Source organism: Lethenteron reissneri, chromosome 41 (assembly GCF_015708825.2).
Source record: "Lethenteron reissneri isolate LAM-NWPU_2019-01 chromosome 41, ASM1570882v1, whole genome shotgun sequence".
In the NCBI taxonomy this organism is placed as follows: Eukaryota; Metazoa; Chordata; class Hyperoartia; order Petromyzontiformes; family Petromyzontidae; genus Lethenteron; species Lethenteron reissneri.
In genome coordinates this window covers 7,172,584-7,199,784 of record NC_083819.1, presented here as the reverse complement: position 1 = coordinate 7,199,784, position 27,201 = coordinate 7,172,584, and the positions used below count along the sequence as shown (strand labels likewise).

Here is a 27,201-nt window from a genome sequence, read left to right as displayed (position 1 = left end):
TGTGGCCGTGGGCGATATGAAATGAGGGCCGGATGCAGCCTGCGAGTCGTAGGTTGCCTACCCTTGCCTTGGAGGAACGGGTCATCGCCGCTGGCCGGAGGAGTGACACGACCCGGCACACGGGCTGGACTCCCCCACTGCTGGCACCGTCTCTAAGTTTAGCCCGCCCCCTGCACGGTCGTGACGGCACATGGAATGGGATGCCCGGCGGCTGATGACCATGTCCTGGGGTCGCAACCACGACACCAATGCCAACATGGTCAGTTACTTGCGAGGTGAGTGGTGTTGGCGCAACAAAAGCTATTTCCACGCGCGCACAGCCTGAATGAGACGGCAATTCCACGGATTTGGCGTTGCCGTGGCAGTGAATCGCGCCGTGTTTTGTTCACAGCCTGCCCCGTGATGCGTTGTCGCGAGGTGGTGGTGGGTTATAGACGGTTCTATAAATACATGACGGCATAGCTTGAAGGATACACTAGCCGGTTAGCGCAATGCTTTGATACCCCAGTTAGGAGCCAGCTTTAGCTGCGGTGCCGTTACTGCATGGCAATGAATGTGTGTGCACCACGGAGGGTGACAGAACATGTTGGGCGAAAAACAAGCTTCATGAATAATACATGGCACACATGCTCCGAGCCCTACACTTGACCTCTGGCCTACTCAGTCATGAACTGGGCAAAGTCAACCCCATATACCCTCCTTGCCGCCCACCCTTCCCTGCTTAAAATAGCACGGTTACAACAATTCAGCAGGCATCCAGATGGGAAAAATATCGAATCTTTTTTTTTGTTCACTCCACAAGTTCACTTTGAAAATGTTTCATAAATGAGTCGTGTGTGGTTTGTCATGCGAGTGGCTGGTGGGCAAGGCGTGTCCGTGACCTATGCATGCGCGCGTGTCCACTGTGAGCTTCTAGAGAACTCGTTCGCCTCCTCGGAGCGAGTGATCGGGGCCATGCTGGCCACCGACCGCGGACACTACACCCTCATGAACCCATACGAAGACCTTCCCCAGCCAATAGGTGTTGCATGCAGTGTGGACGTGCACGTGCAGCTGTTCCACGTGACCTCAAAAGAGTGTGTGGCCAGGCATTGTGGGATCAGTGGAAATTCACTTGAACAAGAAAATTCACCGCTTTGCTGGTGGCCTCCTGGTTTTGGTTTCCGATGTTTTTGTTTTGTTTGCTCCAGGTGGAACTGCTCACTTCCTGGGTTTGAATGTGGGTTTCGGCGACGTGTGATTAAACTGGGTCGTTGAGTGCAGTGGAGTTTGATTGAGTCAGCCTGGTCACCAATGGCTTACGGCAACAAAAATCACGTGAACTTTGGTTTTTCATTTCAGCAAAACAATCAAGGATCTGAGTGTTTTAAAGTTTGACTGCCACGTGACGAGCATCTCTGTCGCAGGCTGCGTGTGGGAATGTGCAATAACGCTGGTGCAACCCACCATTCTGCGGGCCGTGTGGACGCTCCGTATCAGGACGTAGTGGTGCCCATAGTGCAGGGGTGGGGAACGTCCGGCCCGCGGGCCGTATTAGGCCCGCGGGCCGTATAAGGCCCGCGAAATCATTTGGTGTGGCCCTGCCAAGGCAAGCGCAGGCGGGACTCGAAATTCAATAAATCTAGGAGCAAACCTGGAAGAGCAGTTGCGAGTAGCAACATCATCAATCCCAGCTAACATCACACGCCTCACCAAAGAGAAGCAGTTCCAGCCATCACATTAGGGGTGAGTTAATGAAATGTCTTCTTGGTTCTTTCGGTAAAGTCACGTAGAAGGGAAGTAATAAAATAATAAAAATAAAACATAATAAAACAATTCTCACGACGTTTCGGCCACAACGCAAGCAGCCGTCCTCAGGTGAAAACCAGGTCCGTCGAGGCGACAGACGGACCTGGTTTTCACCTGAGGACGGCTGCTTGCGTTGTGGCCGAAACGTCGTGAGAATTGTTTTATTATGTTTTATTTTTATTATTTTATTACTTCCCTTCTACGTGACTTTACCGAAAGAACCAAGAAGATGAATCCCTGCAGTCACGAAAGCTTTAAATCGAAAATTTATGAAATGTTTGACCAAATATAACAGGCAAATTTTTAAGTTGATAATTTTGTATGGCCCGCGAATGATGTTATAAATATCCAAATGGCAATTGGCAGAAAAAGGTTCCCCACCCCTGCAATAGTACAATCAATACATTGGGGGTGGGGATATGAAAATGAGAAAAATTCTGATCTGATTACCGATTAGTCCGCTTTTGTTTCTGTCTTGCAGTTAATTTGTGTCTTTCAGTTTGAGACAACCCCAATGCGTTAATGTGTCACTGTTCTTTCCGTAATTTTCTCTTTTTCTTCACGCAGGCTATTACGCGACAATAAGCGCACCACGAATGGTAGGAAATATTTACAACTGGGTCATTATTAAAATTGAGTAATTTTGTTTAATGACACATAAGAGGAATGAGTTTCGGATTTCAGACATTCGGGTTATTCAGGGAAATTTCTGATCTTTTTTTCGGATTTTCAGATCATTTGCATTGCAGTGCGTTATGTGTCGATGGTTGTCTGCGTGCTAACAAAACTTATGCCACCCATTGCCACGTGCCACCGTTTCTGGCTGGAAATAGTGATGTCACTTCCTCCTTCGGCTCATTCCGAAATCTTTGGCAAAAATAAGTAATATTTTTTTTTTTACTTTTTTTAAAACACGCTTTTATGAAATGTACTAGTAATGGAAGAACTCCACGACTCCAGGAAGTGGCCCAGAAACTTGCCATAACGTAAGGGGGCCGTGGGCAATTACAGCCAACGTTAGTTGACCACAATTCGACCCAAGCCGAAACATAACATGTAAAAAAAAAATGTATATAGATTTTTTTTATGATAGAATATAGTATTGTCATCAGTATGACATAAGTATACCAAGTTTGCAGTCGATACCACATTGGGAAGTGTGTTAAAATTGAGTTACAAGATTTGTGGATACAACAACGACAACAACAACAGAGTGAGTTAAATGAAAGCGTGAAAAAAAAAATCGAAAATGTCTCAGAATTTGCATCTGGACGTGAGCAAGTCACGAGTGCGCGTGTGCATTGGAAATTGTGTTAATACACTTCTACGCAAATTGGATTTAACTGGCTCAAAATGGTGCAGTTTCAAATTAGTGTGTGTCCGGACTTTGAGGTCTGTGTTGCTTGCTGACATCACTTATCCCAACAGCTCACGTTGACTATAGCGGGGGGGGGGGGGGGGGGGGTTGCGTGCTCAGTAAACATGGAACGTTGAGGCAACGTTCCCCAAACGTTGGTCCAACGGTTCTAACCGAATGCCAACGTTCAGCCAACGTTGGGATTTTGACTGTGTGTGTCTGTGTGTGCGCTTCAGCGGTAGTGTAGCGGTTAGCACGTTGCGCTACGAACCTGGCGACCCGGGATCGATTCCTGCTCACGGCCAACACCAGTGACGATTATCTGAACCGGTCCTGGGCCTCCCCTAGGTCGACTCAGCCCCAAATGAGTACATGTTGCGATGTGTAAAAATCGCCACTAGGGAGACAAAGGCGGCCAGGCGTGGGGCTGGCCACCCACCCCCTCGTGTGCTGTGCCGACCTTCATAGGTTGCTCGCTAACAGCACTTGCCCCTACAGTCTGTGAAAGGCTACACGGGGAATATTTGTCTTTTTGTGTGCGCTTCAGCACGCGTTTGCGCTGGAGTTGCTGCAGGATAGGCTGCAGGAGGGAGCCTCGGCGCTGGACGTGGGCTCTGGGAGCGGCTACCTCACTGCCTGCTTGGCCAGGATGGTACGGGGGTGATAGTGGCACTGCCGGTGCCAACGTCGCCATTGAAAACAGCGTGAACACGCCAAGAGGGCAGTGGTGTTTGTGCGCGTGTGGATGATGAGGACAAGGTGGTGATGCAGCCACCAGTTAACCTATGGCACCTGGGTCTGTGCCGTGACCTATCAACAGAGCCTTTCTTTGTTGTCAGGAGTGGTGGTGAAGTGGTTAGTGCACTTCGCAATGAACCCCGGGGGACTGAGTTCGATTCCCATCAGTGGTGAGTGATGTCAGATGCGGCCATGGGCCTCAATTGGGATCACACACGGCAATCAATGCCCTCTCCTGTGAAAACGTGGCATAACGCTCCTGAAAAAGTCATGAGATTCGGTCAGGCTTTCCTGGGTAAACAAGCGCAAGCATAAAATAAAATGAGTACCTGGTGCACAGCGAGCTGAACAACAGCACTGGGCAGACAAAGACGGCCGAGAAAGGTTCTTGCCACACCACCCCTTCGTATAACAGCACTTGAATGTATGTACATGTATGTTGAACTTCTTTTGCACCGTGCGTAGCAAATCGTCTATGAGGCTACACTGCTGGTGGGCTGGGGGCTTCTCGTGTTTATGTGGAGCAGGTCGGGCTGAGGGGCCGTGTCATCGGGGTGGAGCACATCCCTGGGCTGGTGGACGACTCTTTGGAAAATATCACCCGGGACGACCCCTCGCTCATCTCTTTGGGCCGAGTGTCCATCAAGCGTGAGTGTGGACGTGGGGTCACCACGATTCGAAGGTCGATATCGACCTTTGTTGATGCCTCTGGCAGATTGTTTCTGGTTCCCACGGTCTACGCATTGCTCCTTCGTGCGGGTGTTTTTTTCTTTCTTTCTCCCACTAATCTTTACTCCATCATCCAGGTGTCGAGTATCAGGGCAACCCAGAGGTCATTTCCCATCAATTTCTCCTACATGGTACAATTTCTCCAGATTGTCTCCGTCTCTTCTAGTTCTACGCCCCCAAAAACACTGTACTTGTTTCTGCTTGGAGACTCCGCCATCAGTCAAACGTGAGAGATGTGCAAGCCACTTTTACCTGTACGACTTCAACACATAATTAAAAAAAACTCCACCGCCCTCATTCGCCACTCACGAACATGCGCCAGTCGCTTGGATCGACGAGTTGTTAGACGAGGCCACGCTGAATGCGACAGGAATAAACTGTGACAATGCCACGCAAAAAAACATCTCCCGTGACCGCTTGCCGTATCCATTGAAACAGAAGTTGCCGCCGTTGTAGGTGTAGTTATTGAGCACACTCGGATTCACTCAGCGCGTTTGTTTGTAGTTGGGGACGGGCGGCTCGGCTACCTGGAGGGGGCACCGTACGATGCCATCCACGTGGGGGCAGCAGCAGCCATGGTGCCGCATGCCGTGAGTGTCATTCCACCAAATGACTTTCGATATTATCGACTTGCGATGTCCTTGCCGCACAAAGTTCATCAATGAACAAGATTAAATGCTTGCAGTAACTGCCGACATTAATTCATCTTCGACTTGACGATTACATTTTTCATAACGTTATCTCGCCATGTCGTGCGGTGGTGTCATCTGGTTTTATGCACCGGCCCCGCTTGTTGTGCTTCCCCCCCCTCCTCCCCTGGATCCCAGCTCCTGGACCAGCTGAAGCCGGGGGGACGCCTGGTGCTGCCCGTGGGGGCAGTGGGCGGCGACCAGATGCTGGAGCAGCATGACAAGTTGGAGGACGGTACCATCAGGAGCAAGCCGCTCATGTCCGTCATGTATGTGCCGCTCACCGACCGCGACAAGCAGTGGCCGTGAACACCCATCGGGGGTCGTCGACGTGGGCCGGAGGTTGTTGGTGATTGTGAGCGGCGCTTCGATGGTGAAACTAAATCAAGGGACTGCATTGGCGGTGAACACGCCAAGTACAGAACCCCACCACGTTTGTCATTGACACCGCTTACGAATGTGGAGTTTTATTTTATTCATATGGTTTGGGCAATTCATGTAGCCATGGGCGTGGATTTTTTTTTAAATTGTGTCAGTATTTTCAGAGTATGCATTGATGTTGTGCATAGTGAAAGCCACCAAAGGGATTAATTTTATGTCTTTTGACAATTTGCAACGAGCCAGGAACCACGGCCGTTTGCAGCTCAACAGTTTATTGTAATTAAATACCCAGAAATTACAACGATCAATACTTATTATAAAAACCTGTCTCAAAACCTATTAAAAGTAACATAAAACAAGCTCAATAACCAAGCGCGATGCCCTCGAGTTGCATCGCATCGCGAACGCCCGTCTCTTCGTACAGAAACGGGTGGCAAACAGCAATGCTCATCACACACGCTGGCGTGGGTCGTTAAACCTGGCTCCGTTACCGAGCAGTCCGAGAAAACCTCGGCATTCGTGTTCACGCATGCCTTCTCTTAACGAGCACCAAAGCGTGCGCTCGCATGGAAGCTGCGTGTTGACTTGCGAGGGCTCCCGAGGTCGCTGGCAAAATGTATGGTAAGCATCGATGGTTCCAGGGCATCTCATCACGCAATTCAAAGCTACGAGCGTAAAGATTCACTTGGAGATTTGATGAATAGCCGCAATAAAAAACGTAACTTTTTTTTACATTGTAGTGAATGTAGCGGTCTGCAGTGGCTTCAGAGGCCACGTGAACCTGTTACACATACAAAATATACTTATCGAAAAACATCCGTTCTCGCGCACGCACGGTTCGATGCACGTACCGAGAGTTCAAAGACGCATGTCGGTGGATCAATGAATGCATCGTTAAAGCCCCCTTGAAAACAATGACTGAACCAACCTGCTCTGGCGCACATCGGTTCCTGTGTCTGAGCGCGAGTGCCAGTGCAATGGGGACCAGCAAATACAAAAGGTTCCAACATCGAGCCAAACGCATGGAAGGGTGAATCACAATACTATTTTAACATTTTGAACACATTTACAGTATTACATATTTACAAACACGTCCCTCGTCGCTGGGCCACAACACCAGATGTGAACGATGGCAGTCGGTGTCACCACCACAGTGCCCTCGCTCTCTTCGCTGTCGAAGTAATGTCACCACTTAACTTGGCAATTGCACACGTCGCATCATCATAAAAACCTTGTTCATCTTGTCTGTAGACATCTAGCAAAGTTGCGCCAAATTTAGCAATTACCGGTCGAGCATACTGGATCTTACGTGTGCAGTGGTGGCCGTGTCGACTCTTGGCACAAACCCGACCGTTCATCTCGACCCCAAAACTCAAAGCCAATGCAATAAAAAATGAAAATATTTAATCAACAGTCCAATGGACAATGTGGAGTGAGGCCAGCAATGTGTAATGTGCCAAGTTCGCATGCAGTGGTGGGAGACGGATGCCCCATGAGGAACTCAATTCTGTTGTTGCAGATCTCGGAGCCCAGGCCTGCTGAAAAACCAGGCACATAACAATTCACTTTCCTGGCTAATTGGTCTTCGCGATTTGGGGTCACGATTTGATAATTGTTTCTCGTTTGTATCACCCAACTCATCTGTCCTGCCGAATTGTGTTTCATTCATTCCATTGGTCCAAAGCTATAATCAGCAAAAATGTTATTGTGGTCTAAATGTATATCAGCATAAAGTTCCTGTTAATTGTAAATGCAATGCCTCGTGAGTGTACAATTCGCGTTTAACCGGCCAGGAAGAATGTACTCCACTGCACAAGTTCAGCGTGCATGGCTTAGGCAACACGGACAGTTATCGGTGGTTATAACGACGATTCTTTAAACAACAAAAAAATTATTGTAAAAATTCTGCTAAACTATTATCGGTACAAAAGAAAAGTTTTTGTTTTCTTATATACAAAACACAAACACACGCTGCAAAAGTTACGGCTTTTTCCAAAACTGCATTTACGGTGAAAGAGGAAGCGAGAAATGCGTGACCGTACCGTTGCATTCTCACAACCTGCGCCCAAGCGATCTCGTCACGGGTTCCCGATGGCAGAATCCCGTCGTCTCTTTCGACGACTCCCTGAACGCGGGGATGCTAAATAAGAAGAGGTTTGCACTTGTTGTTTCCTGCGGCAGTCCTGAGACACAGCTGTAGCCTGGGCCACCTTGCAGCCGTGTGCCTTCCTGATGATGCTTTGGGAAAACTGGCTTCAAATGATTCTTCAATGATAAGTCCAAAAAGGTTTAATTACAGAAACAAACGCAAAACAACCAAAGAGTTGCCGTCGAGGTCTGCGGAACTGCAGTGAAAAACGTGAAGATGATGGAGGAAAAGACCAGACTGGCGTTGTGCTGGGAGAGGCGTTGGGGGGGAATCTCTCAGCAGTGGTCCCCATGAGTGTGAGCTACTGAGTTCAATGGCCATCAGCCCTGCAGTGTGGCTACACCCGGTAACTACGTGGGAGCCCTGCTCACGTCACACACCACCCTGCAAGTGCCGTGCCGAGGTCACATTGCACAGCAGGGAGGGGAGGGGGGTTGGTGGGGATAGGCCCAGTAGAAAAGGGCAGACCGAAGCGGCGGTACTCAATGTGCGATGACACGGTGACCCCTTGACCTGGCACGATCATCCAGCGGCCTTGGGGAGGCGGTGCTGCTAGACGCTGCTCTGCTTGCCCATGAAGGGGCTGTGCGGCAGCTCTGCCATCAGGTGCGTGTTCTCCTCCTTGGTTTCGGCGCCGGGCTGCCCGTCCACGACCGTGGTGGTGGCGGTCGTCCCGTTGGTCGTGGCGGTGCCGTTGCTCGTCTGTTTTCGGCGAGCGCGGCGCAGCTTCCACACGACGAACACGACCATGAGGACAGCGACGAGCACGCCGAACAGCACCCCGACTACTGCAGCAGCAGCAGCAGCAGCAGGGCACACGCACAGGGATATGTAGGTTAGCGCAAGCACGCACCCCCACTTAGCAGACATAACCAACCCACTCGTGCTCCAATGCGATATTTACCCCAAAAACTCTGATCCCTCAATTGGCTGCTAATCCAAGCAGATTAATTTCAACATCTTCTACGTTAAATTTCGATTTGAAGCTTTCGTGACTGCAGGGATTCATCTTCTTGGTTCTTTCGGTAAAGTCACGTTGAAGGGAAATAATAAAAACAAAATTATGTTTTCTTTTTATTATTTTATTATTTCCCTTCTATGTGACTTTACCGAAAGAACCAAGACGATCTTCTACGTTCTTGCCCCTACCTACCTCTCCCCTCCTGTCTCACTACCTACCTCCCTCCTCTAACTCTACTCCCTTCCGTGCACTCAGACAGACCTATCCCCTCTTATTATTGTACATCTCCCGATAACTGCTTTCACTACAAAATAAAAATGCCCACTGCTTCTGTACAGCATCTGGTGATGTGGTCCATATTCGCTGCTGGGTAAGGCCACGTGTTATTGTATTGTACCCATCACTTCCAGATGTTGGAAAGTTTAAGAATGGACCTCGAAGGTCAGGAGTCATTTTACAACCAGAGGGATCCAGCAAAATAAGGTGACGGCGAGGAGTTCTGGCATCAACAGCACTGACCTTGATGACCCTGACCAATTTCTAAAACTAGTAATAGATTTGTTTTTGACAGAGCCGCCCTCCTTCATGCTGCGGCGTCTTGTAACGCTTCACACGCGATAAGCGACTTGCATTGCATCTCAAATATTTGAAAGGGCACCCCCAATGCCAGCAGTCCTTGTGGGCACAAGGAAACTCAGCACCCAGCCTGTAAATGGGCATTGTTATAAGCCGTTTGTAATCCCAATTGCGTAATTTTATGGTAATTTTATTTTATTTCATGCATTTGGACCATGACACCAGCACACAATGGCCTGTCTTTGAATAATGTCCAGGTGTTCTTTAACATCAACTGTGAAGCAGACTGCATATTCCGTGGATAATAGACGCGCGGTAATAACCACAGCGATTGCTGGGCTCGAAAAGCGAACCTCTCTTACAAGTGACATATGCAGCAACATAGAGCTATGCTACCACGCATTGTTCATACAAACAAGCACTGAACCTCTGTGGCCAGACACACGCAGCTGCTCCACAGATAAACAAACTCAGCGCTGTGCAGAGATTCCCTGCGTGAGTGTGACAGAGCTAAGTGTCGGTCAGTGCAGTTACCGTGAAGGGATCCAGACGTATTGATGTTTTTGTCGGCATTGGATTCTGCTGTGCACACATACAGGCCATCACACACACGCAAACAGTCATTAAGATGCCTGTCATCCGTAACATATATTGACAGAATAACTTTGCAGGAAATCGCCTGTTTTTGAAGAGACCGACCGACGCAGGTGAAGAGTGCATTTTGCAGTACGCGCTGCCTGGAAACTATCCTCGCCAAACGTTGGAATTATAACAATTACATGACACTGTGGACATTAGATTGCCACGATACATGTATCCTGAGCATGAGAATCGATTACAATTCACATTTCTTTTCCCAGGAGCAGGGCCAACCAAAAACCAGAGGGGGAGGGGGGGCACAAAAAGGGTAATTTGCCCCAGGCCTCACACGACAGAGGCCCCCCCACAACAAGCCTGCGGATGATGCAGTGAGCACATTCAGACTCAGGCCTCCAGCATCCTGCAGGTGGCCCCGTCCAGTAATGCCCCATCCGTGACTCTCAAAGCAGGGGTCAAACAGTTCAATGGAAGAGAATGAGGAGTTAGGGGCGGGGAAGCAAAGACGGCGTGGGTATCTGGGGGACCTGGGGGCCAGGCAGGAGATGGGGGCCTACCGGAGCAGGCCTTCAGGCAGATCTCCTCTGTCAAGTAATTGTTGAAACCGCCGGCACAGCCTCCATACGTGAACTTGGCGCAGCCGCCGGTGCTGTCGCTGTAGTACCAGCGCTGGAAGTGGGCCCGGCAAGGCCCAGTTTGTGGCTCCGCTTTGCAGAGGTCTGGAGTCGGTGCAGGCGAGAGCACAAGCAGACGCACACAAACAGATGCATGCACAACAACAATTACAACAGTCTCCATTCACCGCTGTGCGGCGGTGACGTCACCACAGCACCTGTGCCAGACTAGGTGTACTTGACGTCGCATGAAGTGAGGAAGGCTCATTGGCAGGTCAGGAAATAGACCCAGGTGTTCAGAGTTGACTGACAAATGCTTCTATACACAAAGATAAAGACACCCCATGTAACCTTTAACAGAAGTTTGTGGTCATCAAAGTTAAAGCAGTCATGTTTTAGGTTTGTAAAACAGAGGTTCAAACCTTCGAAGGAGTTGTCCGATTCCAACAGCCTTGAGCTGGAGCCTCCTGGGAGCAGACAACAAAAAGGATCACTCCATCACCATTCAGCCCATTTGCAAAACACACATTCTTTCACAATAATTGGAATGTATAAAGCAGCAAACATACAGCAGCACATCACTTTGTGTTTAGTTTCTTGTCCTCCCCCACACCTCCAAATAGCATGGTTGGCTACGTACGGTGCAAAAGAAGTTTAACATACATACTATGCCTTACAAGACAACCTCAAAAGCATAAACGGCGTGCAGAAATGTTTTTTCTGGGCAATGCGAAATATTCAAAAGCTGTGACTGGCAAGCGGGAAGTCTCCGGTGCCGTAACTTATCGTCACACCTTTAGACGGTCCACAGTTCGTCTTGCAGTCCGCCTCGTCTACGTAGTTGTTGTGGTTGCCACGGCAGCCGCCGTAGGTGAATTCCTTGCAGTGGCCGCTCTCTCCGTCGTAGGTCCAGCGCGTGAAGTATCCGCGGCACGGGCCCGTGACGGCCTCCATCAGGCACACCTCTGTGGACAGCGCTCGGCGTGACGGTGGTGCTTCGTCCAGGCTGCATTTGCCAATCAGATTCTGTTACGTTTCAGTATTTTTCCCCCAAGACTGTGCTGTCGTCGCCATGTCACAAGCTGAACGATCCATTCAGATATCTCGCAGAGCAGTGCAACCCAGTGGTGGCTATGCATGTGGCCTGTAATCCAGTACTGTGGAAGCAGTGAGGGTTCGTGGATCACCGCACAAATGTTGTGACACTCCCTTCCCATGTGCGTCAAGGAAGTGCATTACCCTGACTTGTTAGAATGCGGTTCAGTAAAGTGAGGACTAATAACGGTCCCTTCTGTATGGGATAGAGTGTTGCACCCTCACACACAGCGGTTTACTATGGGTGCTCTGGTTTCCTTCCATATGTATAAAGGCTCATTCAGTGGCTGAAAACATCTGAACAAAGAGGACTGCAGAGCTCAGGCAATTATTGGCACCAGTCACCACCTGCTGGCTGCCTTCCAGCTTGTCTGCAGTTCATCAGCGTTTGTGAGATGCAATTTGCATGACCGACGCAATATATAAATCCGCTATTATAACGGTCCACAGAAGAGGATATCACAGAGCTACCTAAGAAATCCCTGCGAGTGCGGTGCATTACCTGCGTCGAGCTTGTGCACCGCCAAGTGCAGCCGACCCTCTCCTTCGCCGATGTCCACTGCATCACCACACGACAAGCAGCGGCACGTTAACCCTCCCGGACACGTCACAGCAACGCACCTCCATGTACGAGCGACCCACGCTTCGTCCGTGAGTTCGGATCCTCCTCTTTTGTTGTTGTTGTTGTAAATTCCCCCCCCCCCCCCCCCCCCCCCAGTTTTGTCCCGTTTGTGCCATGATAGAAAAACCAATATCTTCATTGTCCGAGCTACAATTTAAACGTAATTTACATGCAGAAGCAAATTTAACTATATGGGGTTTTTTTACACGAGGATTGGTGACCGGGCCGAGACCATTAATTCGTCACATTTGGGAACATGGATTGATCACAAATGGCCGAAACCTGGTTTCTGATGCAGGATCTCAGCAGTGCTGGCTTAGCACTCTGACCTTTGAGCCACCTCACCAGCTGTCTGCCAATTCGATCGTTGAGGCTAGCCTAAACGTCTCCCCACTCACACCAGCTAGGCGGCCACACTAATCTTCACCTCTAGCCCTGAGCTAGTGGTAGAAATTCAACTATCCCATGGTAGGGATCATCCAAAAAGCAGGAACTGGCTGTTTTGAGTTTTCACAAAATAAGAATCGGTTGACCGAACCCTAGTTGGGACCTAAACTCGAAACTGCGCTACCCGGAAGGATTAACCACAACACCACCGGCTCAAAAACAATATAAGCCCGCGTGGTCTATGTGCCCTCCACACTCGGACCCCTGGTTCCTGGTGGCCTTGCTATGTGTGTCCGCATGCACACAGTGGTGGTGCAGCAGTCGGCGTACTTGCGCGACAAATACTGAAAACTAAGTTTGAGTTCCGTCCACAGCAAACGCGAGTGGCGAGTGATATCAGAACCAGTCCTGGGACTGAATTGAGCCCCTGATGTAGGATGTAAACATCAGCACACGCGGAGACAAAAACAGTTTGGCATAATACTGGCCACACCACTGCAGGCCCAAGTAGGTGCTCGCTAACAGCACTTGCCCCAACAGCCTGTTAGAAGCTACACGGGGGATCTGTGTGCTCCGAGCCGGGTCTCCGAGCTCCTCACCAGATCCGTCTTGCAGGCCGCACATGGCCACGCACTCCGTCTCGTCCAGAAAGTTGTTGTAATTTCCACTGCAACCACCGTATGTGAACTCCTTGCAGTGGCCGCTCTCGGCGTCGTATGTCCAGCGCGTGAAGGATCCACGGCACGGGCCCGTGACGGCCTCCAGCAGGCAGATGTCTTGACGTGGAAAAGTCATCCAACACAAAGAAATGAGAAAACAAGAATAATTTACTACGACTATACTACTACGACTATTTTTACTTACGAGGTAAGGCCCACTGAGTTATAGAGCTCTTTTTCAGAAACGACCTGGTGACCACAAATGATCTTTGCTTCATTGCTGTACTTTTATTTGTTTTGATTGTCATTTTGGTAATCCAGTTCACTGAATTAAAGATAATATGCTGGTCTCTAAACCTGACCTTCATCCTTAGTTGTAAGCTTTAAGAAATATAATTATAATGACCATTGCGACATCACAGAAATATTAAGTTATCTACTCAATCGTTACGGGGTTGAGTGGTGAAAGTGACGTCATAAATTACACAGAAAAGTGCCATCAAAATTCCTTCCTGAACCCCATACAAGCTCGTTTTTAAAAAAAATTGTGCCGAGTCTTACCGGGAGGGATCTCTGTGGCGACCATGCGGATGTTACCATCGTCGTCCTCTGCAAGAGAAGGAGGTCAGTGTCAGCGTTACATCGTCCAGTTGCCAGACCGACCAGGGTTTCGGTTATCAAATTAAACATTTACCGAACAATAATTCAACGTGCGATGGTGTCTGCACGTGCGCAGGGTACCCAGCGATCGGCCGCATGTGACCATGCACTCCGTCTCCTCCAGGAAGTTGTTGAAGTTTCCGCCGCAGCCTCCGTAGGTGAACTCCTTGCAGTTGCTGCTCTCAGCATCGTAGATCCAGCGCGTGAAAGAGCCTCGACAAGGCCCCACGGCCTCCTCCAGCAGGCAGATGTCTGATCGCACACGGAGTTGCGTTCGAGACCCGAAAGGATCGATGGGAAGTTAGAAACGGGGTCTGTGAGACAGCCGCCTTCTTTAATAATGGGGGAGGAAGCATAACGAACTGCCCATGACCTTGTGAACCTCACCTTCTGGAGGAGCCATGGTCCTGAATACGAGAGAGTGGTCGGCACCTGTGAGCGGAGAGGAGAGATCACGTGAGACCCAAGCTTGTGGCCCCGAGAGGCAACGCACTCGCAAACACGTGCTTATCTCGAGTGGCACTTTGCACCTGCTTATTGCCGGCAATCTCCTGCAGCATTGTACATACATGATCAACTCCCAAACTGCCAGCAGTAAACGGCCATTTTAAGTAAAACAAGAGTGTAGCGGTTTGGATTTACGATGAAAAAATTATGGCAGCTTTCGATTATTTTATTTTATGTTGCCCATCTCTTAGGTACGCCCCAGTTTTCCACCACATGCCTCGGTTTGTGCATTCGGTTGTAGACCTGCGTCACCGAGCGCGTGACCACGGAAACACCGTGGTTACCAGGAAACCACGTGGCGTGCGCGGCGACAAGTCGCGGAAAAAACACAAACGGATTAAATTCGCCATTGCCCAGCAACGCCGGCCCGCATGCCCGCCCGCTGGCACCCACCGTCGCTCGGTCCGCAGTCCATCAGGCACTCCGCCTCCTCAAGGAAGTTGTTCTGGTTGCCGCGACAACCGCCGTAGTTAAACTCCTTGCAGGTGCTTGTCGCGGCGACGTAGGTCCAGCGTGTGAAGGAGCCACGGCACGAGCCGGTGGTGGAATTCAGCAGGCACACGTCTACCCAGGCAGGTGGAGGAGTCAAGCGCATGAGGGAATAGGCAAGAGAGGCAATGGGCGTGGGAGGTAACGGGTACGAGAGCAAACGTGCGTGGGAGGGAACGGGCATGTGTGTGAAAGGGATGACAGTCTTACCGGCGGGGTCCAAGTTATCCGACTTTATCCGGGACCTCACCGCTGCAACAATGGCAATGACAACGCGTTAGATTCAAAGCTTTTAGAACGAAGGCCTCACAAAGTACTTGACAATCCCACCGCAATGCAGAGTGGCAACAAGATGAATACAAGATTTAAAAAAACAACTAATAAAAACACATATCATCGGTGATAAACGTTACATTCCTTTTTAATTTACAAGACGGAGATGAGGGATGACGGGGCTGTACCGGTGCCGTTTTGCAGGCCGCAGGTCGTTAGGCACTCGGCCTCCAGCAGGAAGTTGTTCTGATTTCCACGGCAGCCGCCGTAAGTGAACTCAGAGCAGGAGCCGTTGATCGGGGTGTAGACCCAGCGGGTGAACGAGCCACGGCACGGCCCTGTCAACGCCTCCAGCCTGCAGAACTCTGACGGCGACACAGGGAGACAGAACGCGGGACGTGAGAGACAGGAGACGCACGACCAAGGCTCAGGGCGGTGGAGAGTGGCGGTGCAGAGTGGCGGTGGAGAGTGCTGCAGCGACGTGGATTACCGTAGCTCTGCAGCGTTCTTCCTTTTCCTGACATCGGATCTGTAATGGGAGCAAAAACAGAGGGGAGTTACTTGGACGGGTTCTTAATAATAATCAGCGAAAACCGGTCAAATTTTTTAGTTTATTTTGAGCAAACAAAAGGAGAACTGAAGAAAACACGACGAGTCTCATTATCAACAGTGACCTGGGTCTGCACAATGACAAAAGCAAACTAAACGAAGTTCAGAAATGGTTGTAGCGTGCCTCAATAATGCAGATGGAAATCAAGGTATTTATTTACATTGCATCTCAAGAAGCTGTACAGAAACAGCAGGGATATTTATTATATATAGAGTTAGTCATTCATGTATTATTAAAGGAAGATCTTGAGCCTGGACTTGAACAGGGAGCAGACAGCTGGTGCAAGGTAGTTGCAGACTACAGAGGGCAGTAGAAAATGAATTAAAGACTCGATCTCAAGACGCTTTTATCGCGTGATCCAGCATTGGGGCCAGTTGTATTTTAAAGTAGTGTTCTGCACATTGGAGGAAACTGGAGTGCCCGGAAAACACCTGACGACACGAGAAGATAATGCTCAAAGGTCTGCTTGCCGCACTCCGATCTCCCAGCTGCATCACAGCCCCAGTGGGTGTGGCAGTGGAGGGCCACCATACCCAGTTCCCACATTCCAGTGCCCAAGAGCAAAAGGCAGGGCAGCAGGTACCAGAGCAAGGCCCTTTGCAACGCCGTTACCTTTTTGCAAGCCACAGCTGGAGAGGCACTGCTGTTTGCTGTGGAAGTTGTTCCCGTTGCCTTGGCAGCCGCCGTACATGAATTTCTCGCAACCCCCAGACTCGGCCGAGTAGGACCAGCGCCAGTGGCTGCCCCTGCACGGGCCCTTATCGGGCATGGACAGGCAATCGTCTGCCACGGGTGGCAGGCGTGAAACTCGGTTACGCACGCACATTCCCACCACCACGACCGCTCAGGCACCCGCGGCCCGACTCTCACGCGGTGAAATACCGATACCGAAACAACGGGGCGCAGTGGATATTAACGGCGGAGGGCGACAAGACGGTGCCGTCGGTTACCGATAGTGAATGGCGGGGGTGGCTCGGAGGAGTGCTCCTCGTTGGATTGCTGCTCTGGGGTGGAGGTCGTGGGTGGGTGATGTTCCCCCTGTTCCTCCTCCTGCATCCCCACAACTCTCTGGGGCTCCTGCACCTGTGGAGCTGCACCTACATGGGAAGGGCACGTCAGACGGCGATGTCCGTCCACAAGCGAGTGAGCAGCGACCGCTAGATTCGCGTGCGTGAAAGCATGCTCCCGACCGGCACACGGAGAAACGAGACGCGATGCACCGTGACAGCGGAAACGTGCACGCTTGGAGACTAAAGAGTCCAGTGCATGAACACGGTGGTCTGAAAGTTCCGATACTTCTTACACCAATGCCAGCAAGGAGGCTGCAGTCTGCGCAGCCCCATAGACTGCCCGAGGAAGCAAGATGCAACGCGATGGCATCACCGTGGGTAAAGATGCTTGAACCCAGATCCAAAACGACTCGCGTCGACTTGAGTACAATCAGGATCTCCCGAAACTCAACTTGAACAACTAACGTTGATGGATGACTCACGTTGGTTAACAACGTGGTGCTTTCATGATTTGCCGAAGTAGTTGAGCTATCGCACAAATTGAGCAGGTCTACCATGTCAAAAGGGCCCACTACAATCATCTCAATAACAGTAATCGGGTACGAGAGGGCAATATTGGCGACCTTGGAAATACGATGTGTTTTAACATCGGTGCGCTCGTTCACTTCTGCAACTGCAGCGGCTCTTTCGCAGTGACAGGAGTGAACGAGTGTGGCAATAGGAGGTGGGGCCCTACAAGGATATTTTCAAAGCCCTGTTCGGCCCTTGGTAAGGAAAAGGTGGCTCCCCTCCGCCAATTTAAAAGCGTACGCGGCACACCGTGCGGCAGGCGAACTGACCCTCCCCGCAGCGCTCCAGGCATTGCTCCTCCAATTCGAAGTTGTTGCCGTTGCCCTTGCAGCCCCCGTAGATGAAGGACTGGCAGGAGCGGCTATCTCCGTCGTAGAACCAGCGCGACAGGCGGGCACGACAATGTCCCACCTTCGGGGGCAGCTTGCAAATGTCTGCTTCCACACACGGGAGGAGTAGAAGTCTGTCGCTCAGTGGTGCCAGCGTGAAAACGTATGGCACCTGCCGCCCAGGGAACGTTGCACTCAGAAAACATATATTGTAACTGCTGTGTAATTGTCGGGCATTGGCTGTCGATTCCAATTATTATGCTCACCATACACGCGTTTAATAAAGAATGATGGCTTGTGGAGGCCTTCATGCAGCAGTGGATTTACAAAGAGATAAGAAATATGCGAATGATATGCTAATGGTATATGAAAATAAAAGAAAAAGGCAAGACGCAATGCAATAAGAGAATGATTCCTGAACCAAACGTTGACCATAAATTGTCACATCTCTGGGGGGTGGAGGAGTGACTCATCAGATGAAAGTGTTCTGGCCTTGTGTACTTAACACCAGGAAGCGGCCTGTCCATTCATTGCTACCACGCTAAATGTGCAAGATGCGACAACTTGCCCTGTTATTCAGCGCTAATCCGCATCCATGAATAATTTAATTCGCAGTACAAAGTGCGAGCCTCACATGGACACTGCCGTGTGTCTCACCTGTTTGGCAACAGACCAACAGGGCACACGCACACACACACACACGGGGCCCGTACCAGGAGGTTCACCGACACGGCACCACGCCTCCTCGCTAAAAACCTGGTGTTTACAGCCAGGGCTAATAAAGGGAGCTAGAACAACCGCGCCCTCCACCGCACACAGCCGCTAGTGTGGTGTGCCCTCAGCAACTCTCGACGTCTCAAATCGTCAAAGTAACTTTGCCACGTGGTTGGAACGGCGGAACTGCGGTTTTAAGTGATGCTGATTTTGTTTAATCCATGCGAGAACACAAGAGACCAGGATTAGTCTCATTTGCAAGTGTGATCTGGGCCACTCTTGCAAATTACAAGAGCAAAACAAATAAAATAAAGCGCTGCAATGAACAAACTGGCAGTGAGAACAAAAAAAACACAAAATAACTTACCACCAGTCCCGCCCCCAGCCCTTCACCAACCCGGAACGGACCGGCATGGTAAACTCCAAGCAACAGGCCATGGGGAGGACCTTTTTTCAGCCGTGTTTTGACAACAACAGGCCGCAGGTGTTTCATTTCAATACATGTTGTTTCAACGATAAATGCTAACCGCAATCAATTGTCGATTCCGGAAGTCAGAACCCGTATCCTCGAGAGGAATCTGCACCGATCGGGCCTCACGAACGCACAAACGGTACGGGCGGCTCACCGCACGGTACATATGTCCTCATTTCAAAGTTACAATTAAAGGAGCAGCCCTGCAATTGCTCGCTCACACCACTGCTGGCAGAAGGGCCTTCACTGGAGGAAGCTCTGGAGGGGTATTGAGCCTACTCTTCAACGCTGACCAAGACGTCTTGGATAGAGCTGGGCGTAGCCACACTTTACCCAACCACACGGGACCTGCCAAGCGACTGAACTAAGGTGAACTCATTTAGCCTGCCAGGTGGAGAGGAGGCGGGGGGATCTAAGAAACGATCCCCCTTGATTCAACTGCTGGCGCTGGGAGTTTAAATCCAACTGGCGACCTGGATTGAAAGCCCAGCGTTACAATGATTGCAACTGTTGTGGCTGCTCTCCTCATTTTCCACTTAAAATGTTAAACATGCTGAGTTTACTGTTCGAGACATTTCTGCATGTGCAACAACCTGATAATACATTTTTACCGGTTTTTATCTCATCTTCGGTGGTCGTGGTGGTGGCGGGGGGGGGGGGGACCAGATGCTGTCACCCTGTGGTTGCCTTGCTTGCATCAAAACAACTCCATCGAGGGCTTAATTTTCAGGTGGGTCTTTCTGGGTCGGTGACAGGTAATATTTCCACACCCGGCACACCGTATCTAGTATACCGCGAGCTACAGCTGCAGCTTCGACTGGACACGTGCCACCTTTTGCAGTCTACCGGTGACCCGGAATATATACAGTAATGAATGAAGCCCTTACCCCCCCCGACCCATTCCACCAACTATCCGAGGTGTTTACTATGGGCTCGGCGACCGCAGGAGCATGCTGTGACGCAAGCGGTCCCTGGGATGTGATTTGTGCGTTTCTCTCTCTCTCTCTCTTGGAATGTCCGCGGCTGCTCGGGGCGAGTTATGGGGTCTGCGAATTTGAGTTTGTTTTTCTATACAAATGTAACCCATAATTTGTAACAAAATTCTTCAGCACACCGGATGAAAACAATGAGACCGACCGTTCTGAACGGGTACTCGCTGCACACACGCAGGCGCACAATGAGGAACATGTCACGTCTCTGGGCCGCTCGATAAACAAGCGATGTTGTAGATAGAGGCAGGAACACATACACAGTACGCAGCACCAGTGCCAGCGGCACACACCCTGGCCGGGCTGGCTATGCCAGCAATATCGACCACAAGTAGGTAACACAACCATGAGGGCACACAGCCACTCAAGATGTGTGGGGCATGGGTGACTGGCAGTGGATCTGGGCGGCGATGAGGGTAGCGGTCGTCCTGTTACGTTTTCAGTGGCAGAATGTGGACCGGTTTTGAGGTGACGCACACCTGTGGGAAGCCAGCCAACGACATTGCATCTACAGGGCTCAGCCGCTCGGCAAACTCGTATTTACTTTCAAAGTCTGCGTACTGTATTCTCCGAATCATAAGACACACTTCTCCCCTGTAAATTAAAGGGTAAGTTGGGGGTGCACCTTATAATCCAGTAGCTGTGTGTGAACAGATCTGTATAATTCTATTGACACCGGGCACAAGTTAGCGGTGCATTTTATTTTTTGAAGAATCATATAATCCTGAGAATACAGTCATATAACTTTTGAATCTATTTTACATTAATACAGTATGTAGATAATGCAAAAGTGGCCTCAATCTGACAAAATAATTACATTTAAAAGCGCAATGACGAGTGTGATGGTACGAGGGGGGGGGGGGTAGTGGAGAAGGCTTAGATGATAGGGAGAGTGACTCATCATACTTCCGGAGCATTGACTGCGAGTCCTACGGTATTACGACTTATCAACCTCCCACGCCACCATCCATCGATCCCACGCCCCTCCACAGTTCAAATCAACACAGGCCCCCACCACCCAGGACAGCTCTGTCCCTGCCTGAGAGTCAAAACTCAAAATGTAACTGCTCTCGCAACACAACTCTCATTGTTACCTCCGACGTGACTTCCCATTATATGGCACCCACCTGCGGCTAAACCACATCGGCCTTATCCGTGTGCCGTGATAAGCGGAAGGCTCAGACGAGTGGTGGTGGAAAGCCTTGAGAAGTGAACATATTTCAAGCAGCTTCCGTGCGACTGGCATGTACAGTATATCCCCGAACACAGCCACACCTGGCACCGCTGTTGTTATTAATAATACAGAGCGATGTTGCTCCCATAGATGCGCTTTTCAAGTCGTGTCACTCTCGCAACGTTTTGTCCGACCTTCGTGCAATGGTTTCTGTCCATGCCAGGTGGCTGTGGTAGGTGGCAGGGCTTTCAGAGAGGTGAGAAAGAGATACAGACAAGAGATGGAGGTGTAGTGAGATTCGAAAAATGTGGACAAAAGATAAGGAGATGAGATATACAGGCGAGACAAGAGAAAGACAAACATTGAGATGGAGAGATGCGGACAAGATCGATGTGAGAGATCAGTTGCCTTTTAAAAATATATATTAATGGGTTTGTTATGTCTACCGTATAGGATTTGGGCCGATATTAAACACACCACCAGATTATTCAAGACTCCCTCAAGCTGCTTGGGGCTCCAGGTATTTGCTCGGCTGTTTTTGCTTCACGCCGCTATTGCTTGGGACCAATTAATTATGTAATTAGCAGATATTCCCAGATTGGCCAATCACGTGAAGCAGTGCGTTTCGGTACGTCTGCTAATTCCGGTTCATGCCACAAAGAACACGTGTTTATGAAACTAAAATATGCGAGTAACGCCAATTATAAGTCAAACCATTGACCATCGATGATGTTGATGTTCATTCGTGTGATTCAGGGTCATAAATCGATTAGAAAAGTTTTGTTTACACTGTGGTGAATGTCACGGCCACTAGTGGCTGCAGGAATAACATGAATACGTTACATACGAATAAAAATGTAAAAACATTCATTCTTAAGCGATTTGACATGCATAGCAAACTTCAGAATCAAGACGGGCATAAAAATGCACGCATCATTACACCTACAATAATGGGTCAGTCCGGTGATGGGGTTAGTAGCGTCCATCACCAGACATCATCAAGATGATGATGGTAAAGTGGCGAGGACGGAAGCACGAGTGTAAACGAACAGTGTGAGAGTGGCCTTTGCTACACTGCTCTCCGTTCACAAAAAACATTCTAACGATTGATTATACAGCGTCGTACGTGAAAATTTTATCTTACAATCACGGAGGAACCACAAACAAGCTGGAAGGCTGGAAGGCCGCAAGGTGGTGTGAGCCAGCGCCAACAATTTATCTTCAGTTCTCTCTACATTAAGATTAGTAGTGAGTGTTGAAACGCGTGGGATGAAATCGGAGCACCTGGAGAAAACCCACGCATATGATGGAGCAACACTGTCCCACACAGAAGGGACAGATGATTCAGTCCACATTTGTCCTGGACTGCATACTGCTCGCAAGCCACAAGTATGGCTCTTGGGTGTCCACAGGGAGCCTCGGAAACTTTTTAAATTTGTCCAATCCACCAACCCTCGCCTCCAGTGCTGGATAACGAGATCGGGTGCATTTTGGGCGATTTGGTCATAAGCCCAATTTAAATATCTGCCAATATACCATCACAGAGATAACCGACTTTATACTGTATGTTAGGAAGACTGTACACGTGTAGTGGGGCTGATTGCTGTGTATATTGTTGAATATTTACACAGCTGCCCTCTCTACCATTACCCTCGGCGCTCAAACACCAAGAGCATGAAATCCCACACCCATGCTCCGTGTAAACGAGACCCGAGCACTATGATACGTCTTGGTCACACTTCTCAAGGGAACACACTTCTCAAACTCTCAAATCTTGGGCCCCTCTCAACACATGAATTGAGGGGCCACTGTGCAGCGCATCAGCTCATTGGACTTGCATCACATTTAAATTTCAATGAGATTATCCTGTAATTGAGAAGCGACATTACCAAACGCACCCCTTTTATCACAATGTGTAATGGGATCTTGCAGAGCGCGGGATCTACTTGTGAAATATCAGCGCGATTAAAGAGGTGTGGCACATATCATGTTGGTTGAGTATAAGTGACGGACGATCGGTGAGGATTAGTGATATGCGATGGGTGAGGATTCGTAACGGGTGAATATTTGTGATTGTTGATGATTCGTGATGTGTGATGGGTTAAGATTAGTGATAGGTGGTGGTTCGTGATGGGCAGGGACTTGTGATGGGTGAATATTCTAGATGGGTGAGGAGCACACAGATTGTGTCACGGCAAGGGCCCTGTCCTGATGAGACTGTTCTCATCGTCGTTGTCAGCGTGGCCATGATCGCTCGCCAAGCAACACCAATATAAACAAAGGGAACCCATGGCTGTCAGGACCCTTGGCAGAATCATTTAGTGATGGGCCCTAATACATACACATTATTGTGCTTTAATCAAGGCATCTGTTGACATAATTATCCATCCTACTCGTCCACCTAGGTCACCCACTTTGACCACACAACACTATACTTCTCCCCTCTGATCACCAGAATTATCCACTCTATTTGCCCGCTAAAACTGCCAACAAATACTCAACCACCAACGTACAACTGCCTAATTACCAGGGGGGGGGGGGCATCGGACATCAGAGGGTCCCCTAGGCTAAAACGTCAGCTGACCATTGCAATTACTGAGATGTGGTGGTGCAAGGCGCGATCAGTTTGAGGAATTTAAGCGCCCTGTACATCCAAATCCTTATCACCACCCACCTCACCAATTCGCCCTGAAGTCAATGCCCAACCCTGATTCACCCTCATCACCAACTGGACTCATCGATACTGACCACCATCATCACCCAACCTAAGCACCATCCACCCACCCACCAAAATCAACCACTAAACCATCCGCCCACCAAATCAACCACTAACCACGACCGCAAACACCCACCTGTAACGTTCACCCTGGCACCCCCAACACCCTGTCTGCTCACCCTACTCCTCGCTACGGGGCCCTCTGCGCTCCAGACGAGGCCCTCGATGAGGCCCTCGACGAGGCCCTCGTGCCCGTGCTAGTGTCCACCTACCCTGTTCGCTCTCTGGGGCTTCCCCCGTCTCCTCCGCGGTCGCCGGCTGGATCTGGGGCTCCACGTATCGGACCTTGCTCGCCTCGTGGTCCACGAAACTGCACGGGGCGTCCTCGCAGGCGAACAGCTCGCAGGCCCTTTGAGGTCCCAGCACGACCGTGTCGCAGCGCGCCATGGCGCAGCACAGCACCACGCAGGCGTCCTCATCGGCCACGTCCCAGGTGCCCAGGCTCTCGCCGCCCGTCACGGCGGTGGCCTCCATGAGCGAGGGTAGGCACGGGGTTCCGTCGTCCTGGGACTCGGCCGTGGCCACGAGCAGAGCGGAGAGAAGCAGCAGCAGCAGCGCGGAAGAGTGGCTACCCGCGCCCATGATCCCTCGTCCTCCTGTGATCCTCGTCCTTCTCGTCTTCTCCCTCCTCCTCCTCGGCGCCTCGGTGGTGGTGGCGGCAGATGGAGGCTGTGGTGGATAGAGAAGGCAGCCTCGGTTACCTGAGGGCCCCGGGGAGACAACAAGGAGCGAGCGCGGAGGAAGAGGAGGGCCCAGGAAACAACCAGCAACCCCGCGCGTCGTGACGGGCGCTGGGGCGGACCTGCTGCTCAGTGGAGCATTGTCCCCTTCCTCGCCATGGCCCCTCCTCGGCTTTGCCTCGCCTCCTCTCACCTCGTCGCACGCACCCACCCACCCACACACCAGCCCACACACCAGCCCCGCTTTGCTGGAGGAGTTTCACCTGGTGGGGGTGGGCGTGGTGGTGGGGGTGGTGGGCGGGGCTACGGTAGCGGGGGAGGGGAGGGGCTCTCACCTGCACCGGCCCCCCCGCTTGGAGGTGGTCACCCCGCACCGTCGTGACCCACCTTGTTTCAGAAGATATTTGGACGACTTTAGCCGACGGCCACGCGGCTTCCCCAGCGCTCCTCGCCGCCGACAACGCAGAGTGACACGCCGGTGGCTTGTCGTGGAGAGAAGTGGAAACGAAGCCGTGGGAAGTGGAAACGAAGCCGTGGGAAGTCGCTAGATGTCGCTAGATAGATGGCACGCACAACTAAAAGCCCGTCAACAACCGCATTCCATCATCCGTGCGGTATGGTGGCTATGCGTTTGTCGAAGAGCGTAGATGCGAGCGTAAGGAAGGGGTCTGCAGCGCACGACGAAAGGGCTTCGGGAGAGAGTTTGAAGTTTTTGTTTCTGCTGCTCCCTCCTCCTCCCCTGATGGAGCGCAGACAAAGTGGTTTTAGTCCCTCGTCAACAGTTTGGTGGCTTGTCGTTATTTGTTTTGCATTTACGGGGGAGGTTTGCGCATCTGTGACACGGGCCGTCATAAAACAAAAAAACGTAATTGCCGGACGTTTCGAGCAATGGCCCTTAATTCATGGCACTTACTAAACGGCGTCTAGATTTTATCGGGATTCAAAGAATAACGAGAACAGACTGAGATCAGCAGCCATGTTCGGAGACAATGACGTCGTGTGACTCAATGACGCCATGCTGCAATCCAATTCCTTAGACGTCATGTGGCTTCCTTTTAACAACGAAAAAAAAGAGACTGCTACATTTCGATTTAAAGCGTTCGTAACTGCAGGGATTCATATCCTTGGTTCTTTCGGTAAAGTCACGTAGAAGGGAAATTATAAAATAATACAAAATAAAGACTCTGCTCCCCAAGCCTGTCCCGGTCGTCCTGCGTGGCGCACCTTTGCTGGGCTAGTTCGTGCAGGGCTGGCTGCACGCAGTGGTCCTCTGCTATAGCTGGCTGCTCTTGCCGAGAGCAAATGCAGCCCGGTTGCCGGCGGTCGAGAGGTTCCATCGACTTACACGAGATGTGTGTTTTAGTTTTAACCATTTTTAGGCCACGCGGTGTGATTTTTTTGACGGGAGTGTTGAGGTTTTGTTATTTTTTGCCACGTCGCCAACGCAGGTGGCATCAAAAACATGCATTGACAGACCGATGTCTTAAGTGTTACAGGAAAATGAAAGAGGCACCTTCTTCCTACGCGCGTCCACCTTGGAATCGAATCTTGCTTGCCGACAAACATGGAACGTTGGGGTCGACGTAGGCTCAACGGTTCCAACCACACGCCAACGTTCGTCCAACGTTGCATGCTCACTGGGTTCCTGTCCTCAAGCCAGGAAGTGGGCTTGACCTCATTGTGTCTTTAAGGAAACCCAAAATGTTAGCGAGCACCTATATTAAGATCTGCACGGAGCTCGAGGGGATGGCGTGGTCACCGGCATGTCACCGCCACGCCTGGCCACCTTTGTCTCCCCCAGTGCCGAGTTTACACAAAATACCGCACCAGGTACTCATTTCAGGCTGAGTCAATCTGGACGGGGTTGGGGGCTTCAGCAGTGATTGGTCATCACCTGGCCATCCCCTTCCTCCTGACAGCCATCGGGATCTCTCTCGTGGCTCTGAATACGTGGGGAGTTTGTTCCGCAATTATACGGCATTTTCAGCTGCAACGTTAGCGCAAAGGTAATAGTTGCTGTAACTATGGGGTGTTCACTCACCTAATGGCAATGTGTCCCCAGGCAGGGCAAAAGGCTACTCCGCCCGCCTTTCCGCCGGTGACTCACGAGTGACTGTTTAGTCACAAGTGTGGGTGGCGCTATGGGCATCTGCGCCTTATGAATGGTTTATCTGGGACCCAAGAAGCTCAAGGGGATGCCGATTCATAAGAAATAGGAGTGAGCCAAAAATCTGTTCAAATTCAAATCCTAATAAACCATTAAAAAGCGAATCAGCATAAAAAGATGTATCTTTGTCATCCCGATCTCGACTGTCTCTGTTCCCTCATCTCACTACATGTGTCTCTTCGTATACATCTCAACTCACTCATCTCCCTACAGCTCTCGTACCATCTATTTTGCCACCTCACTTAGGTAAATTATTATTAGATTGCGCGACCGTGAGAAATGGCAATGGTGTAGGTAGTTTTTTTTAATCCAGTAGTGGATAGATCATGACTGGTCACCCTTGCAAACGGACATCTCAATGAATTTTTTAAGTGGAATACTTCAATAAAGGAAAACAAACTAAGATGTAATGCTATTGCAGCATGATTGGGTGCGCCCA

The 27,201-nt window shown here is 50.4% G+C and overlaps 2 protein-coding genes across 7 annotated transcripts; one reads left to right on the top strand and one right to left on the bottom strand.

The window, feature by feature from the left end:
• The first annotated feature begins 162 nt into the window (after positions 1–162).
• Positions 163–6,410, top strand: LOC133352805 (protein-L-isoaspartate(D-aspartate) O-methyltransferase-like). Of its 6 annotated transcripts, none has more exons than XM_061568720.1 (7): positions 163–275; positions 917–1,021; positions 2,356–2,387; positions 3,693–3,797; positions 4,408–4,531; positions 5,117–5,202; positions 5,440–6,410. In XM_061568720.1, the coding sequence occupies exons 1-7, from the start codon at positions 191–193 to the stop codon at positions 5,608–5,610; spliced, it is 708 nt and encodes a 235-aa protein (XP_061424704.1). In that variant the 5' UTR covers positions 163–190; the 3' UTR covers positions 5,611–6,410. The 6 variants fall into 6 exon arrangements, with proteins under 6 accessions (XP_061424704.1, XP_061424706.1, XP_061424705.1 ...); XM_061568721.1 differs by having other exon boundaries at positions 195–275; positions 910–1,021; XM_061568723.1 differs by having other exon boundaries at positions 196–259; positions 4,411–4,531.
• LOC133352801 (papilin-like) lies at positions 5,938–26,172 on the bottom strand. The gene is made up of 19 exons (XM_061568710.1): positions 26,109–26,172; positions 24,128–24,584; positions 17,731–17,895; positions 16,832–16,978; positions 16,494–16,664; positions 15,762–15,800; positions 15,460–15,636; positions 15,209–15,250; positions 14,903–15,073; positions 14,390–14,434; positions 14,084–14,254; positions 13,904–13,951; positions 13,283–13,459; positions 12,177–12,233; positions 11,374–11,544; positions 11,002–11,046; positions 10,523–10,684; positions 9,903–9,950; positions 5,938–8,619 (listed from the first exon to the last, which is right to left on the bottom strand). Exons 2-19 carry the CDS (start codon positions 24,495–24,497, stop codon positions 8,384–8,386), a joined length of 2,442 nt encoding a protein of 813 aa, XP_061424694.1. The 5' UTR covers positions 24,498–24,584; positions 26,109–26,172; the 3' UTR covers positions 5,938–8,383.
• Between the last annotated feature and the right edge of the window lie 1,029 nt (positions 26,173–27,201).

Bases quoted from the DNA above. Each gene is read 5' to 3' on its own strand.
- LOC133352805 (XM_061568717.1), top strand. From the start codon at position 826: ATGAGTCGTGTGTGGTTTGTCATGCGAGTGGCTGGTGGGCAAGGCGTG. The intron at 4,532-5,116 runs GTGAGTGTGGAC...GTTTGTTTGTAG, and splicing joins GGGCCGAGTGTCCATCAAGC to TTGGGGACGGGCGGCTCGGC. The intron at 5,203-5,439 runs GTGAGTGTCATT...CCTGGATCCCAG, and splicing joins CAGCCATGGTGCCGCATGCC to CTCCTGGACCAGCTGAAGCC.
- LOC133352801 (XM_061568710.1), bottom strand. From the start codon at position 24,497: ATGGGCGCGGGTAGCCACTCTTCCGCGCTGCTGCTGCTGCTTCTCTCC. The intron at 17,896-24,127 runs GTAGGTGGACAC...GTGTGGAAGCAG, and splicing joins AGCCCCAGAGAGCGAACAGG to ACATTTGCAAGCTGCCCCCG. The intron at 10,685-11,001 runs GTTTGAACCTCT...CACCGACTCCAG, and splicing joins ATCGGACAACTCCTTCGAAG to ACCTCTGCAAAGCGGAGCCA.